The sequence below is a fragment of the Lynx canadensis genome, chromosome D1 (genome assembly GCF_007474595.2).
Source record: "Lynx canadensis isolate LIC74 chromosome D1, mLynCan4.pri.v2, whole genome shotgun sequence".
In the NCBI taxonomy this organism is placed as follows: domain Eukaryota; kingdom Metazoa; phylum Chordata; class Mammalia; order Carnivora; family Felidae; genus Lynx; species Lynx canadensis.
Window position 1 is genome coordinate 102950248 of NC_044312.2, and position 10026 is coordinate 102960273.

Consider the following 10026-nt stretch of genomic DNA (forward strand, 5'->3'; position numbering starts at 1 on the left):
CTGAGATGAAAAACCCCAACTTCTAACAGAGGCTACCATCTAGAAAATGAAGTGTGACAAAAAAAGAAAAAAGAAAGAAAGAAAGAAAGAAAGAAAGAAAGAAAGAAAGAAAGAAAATGAAGTGTGACAAAGATAGGGACTTAGAAAGGACAGCTTGTGGGTGGTTTGTCTTTTCACATGCAAGGAAGGAAAGAGTAGGGAGATGTGGGTAATGGGAGGCCTTGCTAGCTGGGTATGAAAAAATACAAGGAATTCTGAATATTTAATCAGGGAAGATTCTGGGGTTTGAGGTAAATTGTGAAAACACAGTGCAGGTGCCGTGAGTGATATCACCAGAGGTTTGGAAGTGAGAGAGAGAACTGGGTAAAGGAAGAAGTGTTTCTGTCCGGGCAGCAGATGAGAAAGGAAAGGTAAGTGGAGGGAGGCATTTGAGGAACCATTCTTGCAGGGAAACGACGGAAGTGGGGAAAGGGTAGGTGAGTAGCTCTTAGGGCAAGGATTGAGAGCTTGGAAGCAAAAAGGGATACCAATGAATTTAACTCAGGAAGAAAATGATCAAAGATTCAGCTGGAGAGGAGAATAAAAAAGACACGAGGACCGTATTGTTGGGGGTGCAGATGACAAGGGCTCTTGGTGGAAGTTAAAAAGCGAGGAGAGCTTAGGCAAGCATGGATGCTCTATATGTTGTGCCGTCACTTTGTTTAAGAAGTGAAACAGTCCAGGGGCGCCTGGGTGGCGCAGTCGGTTAAGCGTCCGACTTCAGCCAGGTCACGATCTCGCGGTCCGGGAGTTCGAGCCCCGCGTCAGGCTCTGGGCTGATGGCTCAGAGCCTGGAGCCTGTTTCCGATTCTGTGTCTCCCTCTCTCTCTGCTCCTCCCCCGTTCATGCTCTGTCTCTCTCTGTCCCAAAAATAAATAAACGTTGAAAAAAAAAAAATTAAAAAAAAAAAAAAAAAGAAGTGAAACAGTCCAAAGGAGGAGAGGGGTTTCTTTGCGTGAAATTCAGCTTGAGATGGCTATACAGTATCCAAATAAAGATGTCCTTCAGATATTTGGGAGAAATTGCCTCAAGGGAGAGAGTGTGGAGGCAAAGAAACAGATCTGGGAGGTAGACTGCAGGGAAACAGGAGAGGCTGTGCTCATTCTGGGAAAAAAATTGGCAAATAGAATCCTGGAACTGAATTTTTGAAGGACGGTGAAAGATCATGGGATATTTAACAGGTCACCAGAGAATGCATGCCGTGGTGAATGAATGAATGAAAGCAAACCATTAAAGAAAAAGCTGTGAGCAGTGAGGATGGCACTCCCACGCAAATGATTGCTAGGGTAGGGCCACTGTGAAAAAGGCAACCCAGAAAATCATCCCAGGTTTCTGGACCCGGATTAACCGTGGTAACCGGACTGAAGAAAGTACTCATCTGTAAAGCGGGGATGACAATTTCAGTATATTCACAGGATTCTTTTGAGGATTAAATGAATTTACGCCTGTCAAGCCCCTTGAATAGTACCTAGCATCTAACACTATGTGTTGGCTATTATAATAGCAAACTCCCAAATCCTGGGTTTGAGTTCTAGCTTGAGCAAGTCCCTTCACCTACCTTAGTCTCCTCTCTCGTCTGAAAGTGGAGATAATAAAACTGACTTTACAGGGTGGCTGTGAAAGATAGTGAAAAGGGCTTTGAAAAATATTTAAACTACTGTACAAATGGATGGCATTATTCGTGCTCCCCCTCCTCAACCTATAATAAAAACTTAAAAAGCTATAATCAAATGCTGTGTTACAGTGTGCTTAGTACTTTACATGTATCATCCCATTCAATCTTTAAAAACAACTTTAAGAGGTTGAGTACAGTTATTATCCCTATTTTAGACAAGAAACTGGGTCTCAGAGTTTGAGCCTGATCTGCCCAAAGTCACGCAGTGAGAAAGTGGCATAGCAGAGCACAAGATTCCAGAGCCCAAGCTCGTGAGAATTACAGACCGTGGCCCAACCTGTTGCCTGCGGGGTAAATGGTTGGCCTGGTGTAACTGACGGGGATTCAGGGAGGGAAAGGAGTCCCCAACAGAACTCCCCACTCGATAGGAGAGACGTTGTTGGATAATGACTGACCTAGAGAGTAACTGGAAGAAATTCTTGGGTTGTTATTCTTTTATTAAAACAAACAAACAAAAAATCTTAATGCCCTCTAGGTGCCACGCACTGTGTCAGGTAGGGGATGACAGCCCAGGCTGGCCTCGGACAAGCTGTTCTCCTTCGCTTTCCTTACTCTCAGATTTCCTCGTGTTCCACGTGGGGTTTTGCGCATTTTCTCACATCCTGGCTTGTGGTCCCGGCAAGCAGACGGTCGTGGGACCCAGATGGTGAGCCTACCCCCGCTTCCCGCCGCCCTTCTCCTTTCCCGGCTGCAGGTGAGCGGGCACACTGGGGCGACAATCCGCAGCAGCCGCGCCTCGGCAACCATTGGCTCCTCGGCGGGTCCCCGCCCCGCGCGGGGCGTAACCGCCACGCCTCCTACCCCCCGGCGCGCCGGCTTCGCAAACAATACGGGCCACCGCCCCTCCCACCTTCGGCGTCACGATCAAAACAATCCTTTAACTACAACTCCCAGAAGGCCGAGCGGCTGCGCGAGCGCAACAGTTCGAGGCCGTTCCCGCACAACTACATATCCCAAGGGACATCGCGCGACCGCGGCTCCTCCATTGCGCAAGTGCGGAACCGCTTTTGTTTCCGGCGTGGAACTGGACGAGCGAGGCGTGTAGTTGGGTTTAGGTCCGGCCGGGAGCTCGTCGTTTTACCGGTTTGGGTTCGTGGCTTGTGCAGGTGAGATGATAAGCTCAGGAATGCAACCGTCGCCCCTTAGAGCCTGGACAGACTTCGGCGTCTGGGAGTGCCGGGACAGATGCTGGACTTAGAGCTGCGGCTCGGGATCGGAAATCATTCTTCATTACTTCTCGGCGTTTTCTAGTTTACGGAGTAATTTTTTCCCTCCAACAGTCCCCAGCACAACACTTTGTGAGAGGAAGTGTAAGTGACTCCAGGTGACAGCTGAGGAGAAGGTTAGGTGATTTGTCTAAAGACACTACCTAGTAGTTGCTGAGCGGGACCTTAATGCTGTTTCCAAGTGCAAACTCCATATTCTCTGCTTTGCATCCAGATTGCAGACGCCCTTTCTTGTTGAATACGAGGGCATCAGTTGCCCTCTTAAGTCGAGTATCCCGAGTGACGAAAGGAGCAATGGAGGTGATATAATCAAGTCTTCGGTCAATCTGTAGATACAGTTTTCTTATGTCTGAGTCATTTATTTACTCGGTGTACTTATGAGGTGCCTACCGGTTGTCCAGTCCTATTCTAGATACTAGAGATACAGCAGCAAACCAGACTGCCCAACCCTTACGTTCCAGTGGGGGTAGACAGACAATAAATGTATAGTGAGACAGGTGGTGATCACAGATAAGGAGAGAGATAAAGCAGGTAAGGAGAAGTATCCATTGGAGGATTTTGGACAGTGTCCTAACTTCTGTTTAGATCTGATAATTAATTTGTGTTCTAGGCTCAGCAGCTACACAGAAAAGATGGGAGAGGAGGCCAGTGATGACAAGAAGCCAACAACTAAATTTGAACTAGAGCGAGAAACAGAACTTCGCTTTGAGGTGGAGGCATCTCAGTCAGTTCAGTTGGAGCTGCTGGCTGGGATGGCAGAAATCTTCGGCACAGAGCTGACCCGAAACAAGAAATTCACTTTTGATGCCGGTGCCAAGGTGGCTGTTTTCACTTGGCATGGCTGTTCTTTACAGCTGAGTGGCCGCACCGAGGTGGCTTATGTCTCCAAGGACACTCCTATGTTACTTTATCTCAACACTCACACAGCTTTGGAGCAGATGAGGAGGCAGGCGGAGAAGGAAGAAGAGCGAGGCCCCCGGGTGATGGTAGTGGGCCCCACTGATGTGGGCAAGTCCACAGTGTGCCGTCTACTGCTCAACTACGCAGTGCGTTTGGGCCGCCGTCCTACTTACGTGGAGCTGGATGTGGGTCAGGGCTCTGTTTCCATCCCTGGTACCATGGGGGCCCTCTACATTGAGCGGCCGGCAGATGTTGAAGAGGGATTCTCTATCCAGGCCCCTCTGGTGTATCATTTTGGCTCCACCACTCCTGGCACCAACATCAAGCTTTATAATAAGGTCAGAGCCGGCGCCAAGGGGGGATGGAGGGAAGGGCTGCTATCAGGATAGGAAGCTGTGCAAAAGTGTGCTAATTAAAACCATCTGTGGCCATTTCTTTGCTCCCTCTCAGCTGGTATTACTTCCAGATGATTTTGGGAAAGACCGTTTCAGATATAAGTCAACCTCAGATTGTTAAACAAGTCTGTGGACCCGTTGTTAAGTAATTAACTCAATCTCTACTTAGGACATGAAACAATAAACAGAAGAAACAACATAAAAACGAAATCCATGTTAATGAGGTTAAAACCACAGCCATTAAGAATGTCATCTTCTCTTGTACCTAATAACCACTTATTCTACATAGCTATGAGTTTGCTAGTTTTGTGTCTCTTTTCCTCACCTTCGTGCTTTCTTCTGCAGATTACTTCTCGTTTAGCGGATGTGTTCAATCAAAGATGTGAAGTGAACCGAAGGGCCTCTGTGAGTGGCTGTGTCATTAATACCTGTGGCTGGGTCAAGGGCTCTGGTTACCAGGCCCTGGTGCACGCTGCCTCAGCCTTTGAGGTAGATGTGGTTGTGGTTCTGGATCAAGAACGATTGTACAATGAACTAAAACGGGACCTGCCTCACTTTGTACGCACTGTGCTGCTCCCTAAATCCGGGGGTGTGGTTGAACGCTCCAAAGACTTCCGGCGGGAATGTAGGGATGAGCGTATCCGTGAGTATTTCTATGGATTCCGGGGCTGTTTCTATCCCCATGCCTTCAATGTCAAATTTTCGGATGTGAAAATCTACAAAGTTGGGGCACCCACCATTCCAGACTCCTGTTTGCCTTTGGGCATGTCTCAGGAGGACAATCAGCTCAAGCTAGTACCTGTCACGCCTGGCCGCGATATGGTGCACCACCTCTTGAGTGTTAGCACTGCTGAGGGCACAGAGGAGAACCTTTCTGAGACAAGTGTCGCTGGCTTCATCGTGGTGACCAGCGTGGACCTGGAGCATCAGGTGTTTACTGTTCTGTCTCCAGCCCCCCGCCCACTGCCTAAGAACTTCCTTCTCATCATGGATATCAGGTTCATGGATCTTAAGTAGAGACTAGCAGGAAGCCTTGCTGCCTGGGACGTAGAGGTCTTCTGGTCATCACCAAAGGCAGACGGGCTGAGGTCTGAGAATCTGTTGAGGCCATGCGGGCCAGTAAATAGTGAACTAGTAGAAAGCATATTTCTACCTCTTGAAACAGCTGGTGGTAACCTAACTCTTCCAATCTTGAGCCAAGTGGAAAACTAGGAGAATATAATTGGTTTCTTGGATCACCTAAGGTGCCACTTTGAATTCTCTGAGGCTCTGGAGAGTCCCATTTCTGCCACTGTCCACTTGGTGGACTAATTTTTTGGAGGAATTTTTTTTACTATTACTGCTTTATATTCTGTATATAGTACTTGTTATCTCATTTATCCAGGATGAAAGATTGAATCAGGAGGCCTCTTTCAAGTTTAAACTTGGAAAATTTTAATAAATATTTTTGCCATATCACGGAAGTTGGTATAATTTTTAAAAATTTTGTTTTTTCCCCTAAGCACTATGGAAACATCACTGGAACGAGTTACTGCTAAACTCTTAGAGGAGAGGAAAGCCAAGAGCCCACTTGTGAACCAAGCAAGTGAATTTTTATAATCGTTCTCCTTCCCTTCCCTTCCCTCATAGGTAAATAGATGCTAAATCTGTTGTCCATGCTGGTTTACTATGACGAGCTGAAGTGGCTGGTGATAAAGTTGGATTGAGATTTCTAGCCTGATCGGTTTCCAGACGTAGCTCATTTGCTGTCTCGGCTGCAGTGGTCTTTCCTATTGTCTGTCCGGTTGGGAACTGGGTCCTAGGTCCAACTGTAAATTCAGCTTTTTCAGGTGGTAAGAAGCTGGGAAAGCCCATTCTCTTTTGATTTCTTGCGGATTATTTGTGTTCCTAGTTTAGATTGGATTGAGTACATATGTGATGCCCTTCTTTCCTTCTTTCCACAAGATCTTTATTGAGTATCTGTTATTTGCTATTGTAGATGGGGAACAACATAGACAAAGTCTTACAGAGCTTACATAGAATGAAAAACAAAAACAGTAAGTGCTATGCAGAGACTGAAAATTGGGTGATCTGAGACAGAGTGACTAGGACAGTGCTTTAGACTGGGTGGTCAGGACAGGCCTCCCCTGAGCACGTTTGGCGTTAAGACCTAAATGGCTGGGTGAGACTGGGACAAAATCTTCCTGGGGGAGGAAACCCTGCAAAACGCTAAGAAAGGAAAAAATTTGATGTGTTTGATGAAGGGAGAGGCTGGTGTATCAAGGGAAGCTTGGTAAAAATTGAGGCTGGAGGGGGCAGCAGAGACCAGATAATGTAAGGCTTTTGTAATCCAAGAGCAGTGGCAAATGATGGGAGAGGGGTGGTGTCTTAGTTCCTTCAGGCTGCTGTAACAACATGCCACAGACTAGATAGCCTATAAACATCAGAGATTTCTCACAGTTCTGGAGGCAGGAAAGTCCAAGGTTAGGGCACCAGCAAGGTCCTATTGTGATGATGGCTCACTTTGGGGTTGCAGACTGCCTAATTCTAGCTATGTCCTCACATTGTAGAGGGCCAGGGATACGCTGTGGAGCCTCTTTTACAAAGGCACTAATCCCATTCACGAAGCATGATCTAAGCATTTCTCAAAGGCCCTATCTCCTAATACCATCATTTTGGGGGCTTATTATTTCAACATATGAATTCTGGGGGGACATAAACACTTAGACTAAAGCAGGTGGTTAAACAGAGGAATGGTCTGATTTTGAAAAGATCGTTGCTCTGTGGATAATGGAAAGAGTTAGGATCAAGGATACAAGTTAGACTTGGGTAGTTTCAGTGTGAGAATTGATAGGGGATTAGAGTAGCAGAGGTGGAATTGGTGAGTAGATTGCCGGGATATTTTGGAGGTAAGGTACGACTTGGCTGATGGAAGTGGTGGAGAAAAGAAGGTGGAATCAAAGCTGATTTCTGTATTTCTTACTTGAGTAGCTAGATTGGATAGGAGATTGGGGAAATTCATGGAGGGAGGAGAGAATATCAAGAGTCCTACTTTAGCAATATTAAGTGTCAGCTGTCTACTAGTCATCCATATGGAGATGCTGTGCGGACAGGTAGAAAAAAGAAAGAATCTGGAAGGTTTGGGAAAGTTAAGGCTGAAGGTTTATGGGAGCTGTTGGCTTGTAGAAGGCTTTTAAGGCAGTAGTATTGGATAAAATTCTTTAGGAACTGTATAAATGGAAATCAGAAGATAGAGATGGACTTTCAGGGCACCCAAACATAAGAGGCAAAGTATAACGGGAGCTAGCAAAGGAGACTTGGCTATGGATCTGAAAGCATGGAGGTCAGTATTGACCTTATGAGTGTAGTTTTGGAATGGTGGAGATAAAAGTCCTATTGAAATATATATATTATTGAAAAAAATCATATGAACTGAAGAAGTAAAGATAACATCTATAGACAACTCTTTCACGAAGCTTTGCTAAGAGGGGGCTGGATGTAGGATTAAGGGAGGGTTTGTTAGTTTTTTTTAAGATAGGGTGACACAGCATATCAACAGACTAGAGGGAGAGAATTTAATGATTGGTATGGGAATCTTCTTGACACCATTCTATTTTTTTCTGTGTTTCAAATACAAGGTCAAAGGAGAAATTCAGAAGAAAATGTAGGAGTGAAGGGGGTGAGATCCAGAGCACAAGGGGAGAAAGTGCTTTAACATAAGCAGAGACCTCTCACAAGGACAGGTGGGAAGGCAGCAGGATTTAAACATAAAGAGGGTGGGGTGCTTGGCTGGCTCAGTCGGAAGAACATGTGACTCTTGATCTCAGGGTCGTGAGTTCAAGCCTAAGGTTGGGTATAGAGATTACTACAAAAATAAAAGATCGTTGGTGGTTTTGGTACTGAAAGGGCATTCGTCTCTGTGCCTAAATCCAAGGGTAGCATTTTGTTTTTGTCTGTTTTTTTTTTTTTTTAAGTTTATTTGTTTTGAGAGAGAGTGTAGGAGGAGCAGAGAGAGAGAGGGAGAGAAAGAATCCCAAGCAGGCGCCGCACTTTCAGCGAAGAGCCCAATGTAGGGCTCCATCTCACTAACTAAGTGAGATCACAACCTGAGCCCAAACCAAGAGTCTGAGACTTAACTAACTGAGCCACCCAAGCGCCCCTGCCTGTTTACCAGTAAGTTGAAGTAAAATTGACCTTGTAGTTTGCCGTCTATCAGCATGAGAAGATGTAAAGGACTGGAAAACTATACATTAGACAAAAACTATAAGGTGTTATGTGATCTACATAGCAAATTAATTTATTTGAAGTTTGGGTGGTGTGGATACCTCATTGTTTTAGCCTAGATTTTACTGTGCAGTAGTTTTCAGAAGTGGCTGGTACTTTAAACCTTATGCTCTATTAAACATCCTTTCCAGGAAATACCTTGCATGATCCTAAAACAAATGGGACAAGAAAATGGAATCTCATCTAAATCTTGGGATAATGATTATGCCACCATTATTGCTCATCCGGCTAAGAGGCTGGCATCTAGTAGTCAAGTGTCCTAGGGGAGTTTTAGCTGTGTGGTTGGTTGGTGGAAGATGAAATTTTTATTTTCATTTGGTAGTGTCTCTAGCTAAAAGACAAGACAACTGACAGGTTATTAGACTGTTGAAAGTAGGAAAAGAAAGACGCCCGATTTGTGAATTTGGGGAAATGAAGTCTTAAAATCAAAAATATGCAGTAGAAAAGTGAAATATGATTTCCTAAGGAAACAAATTAACCTGATTTACAGATAGAAAAGCCTCTATAAATAAAAGAAATACTGTGTCTCCAATAATACCTTAGCTTTGCCTTTTATATGGTCTAAAATGTTATCAAGATTTCATTTTTTATCAAAAAAGGGGGGGGGCTTTCATTTTCTAGTACACATTGTCAGTTAAAGAATTCTATAGTCTGTTGCAGTAAATGGACTGAAATCCTGAATTGGGATGAATTGGGGCGCCTGGGTGGCTCAGTCGGCTAAGCATCTGACCTCTGCTCAGGTCATGATCTCGGGGCTCATGAGTTCCAGCCCTGCATGGGGCTCTGTTCTGACAGCTCAGAGCCTGGAGCCTGCTTCAGATTTTGTGTCTCCCTCTCTCTCTGCCCCTTCCCTGCTCGTACTCTGTCTCTCTCCCCTTCAAAAATAAATGAACGTTAATTTTTTTTTTTTAAAGAATGAACTAGAACCTGATTATATACGCCATGTCAGAGGAGCTAGACTAGATCCCAGAAAACCTTTGTTCTTTACCTTGCTGCCTAGTACTAAAGTATCAGACCACAGTTAAACCAGAAACATTTGACACCAAACCCGAGGACACACCGCAGGATTTAGAATCACACTTTACAGGTGAAGAACCTTGATTTCAGAGAAGTGGCTGCTGGAACACTTTGGTTATGTAATAGCCAGAGCTGCTTTCAAAAGAGAAATGGCCTTGAGCTAAATGAGGAGAGAACAACACCTGGCCTTCCTCTTGGGTTCACAGCTGTGTAGGGCTAATTAGGGCAAAGTGTGGCACTGTGATCTTCGCGGTCGGCCAGCAGCTCGCCAGGGCTGACAGCCATCCTCCAGCCTGCATTCCCGGACTGGGCAAAGTTAGGGAAGCGGGCGCCCATCCCCTGTGCCGCAGTGAGAAACTAAGGAAATGAAGCCCAGAGCCCTCTGGCACTCAGGGGGGCTGCCACCGCCTCACAAGGCGCTCGCTCCCTGCGCCTCCTGCCACGGTCGGCACCACGGACGCTGCAAGACTGGCGCCCCTCTCCTTCCTCTTCCTCCGGGGCCTGGGCAGGA

At 45.8% G+C, this 10026-nt stretch overlaps 1 protein-coding gene across 3 annotated transcripts; it reads left to right on the top strand.

Moving 5' to 3' along the window:
• The first annotated feature begins 2723 nt into the window (after positions 1-2723).
• On the top strand, positions 2724-5693 carry CLP1 (cleavage factor polyribonucleotide kinase subunit 1). Of its 3 annotated transcripts, XM_030332675.1 has the most exons (4): positions 3031-3240; positions 3342-3471; positions 3551-4178; positions 4581-5693. In XM_030332675.1, exons 3-4 carry the CDS (start codon positions 3573-3575, stop codon positions 5250-5252), a joined length of 1278 nt encoding a protein of 425 aa, XP_030188535.1. In that variant the 5' UTR covers positions 3031-3240; positions 3342-3471; positions 3551-3572; the 3' UTR covers positions 5253-5693. The 3 variants fall into 3 exon arrangements, with proteins under 3 accessions (XP_030188533.1, XP_030188536.1, XP_030188535.1); XM_030332673.1 differs by lacking the exons at positions 3031-3240; positions 3342-3471 and adding an exon at positions 2724-2820; XM_030332676.1 differs by lacking the exons at positions 3031-3240; positions 3342-3471 and adding an exon at positions 2827-3024.
• The last annotated feature ends 4333 nt before the right edge of the window (positions 5694-10026 follow it).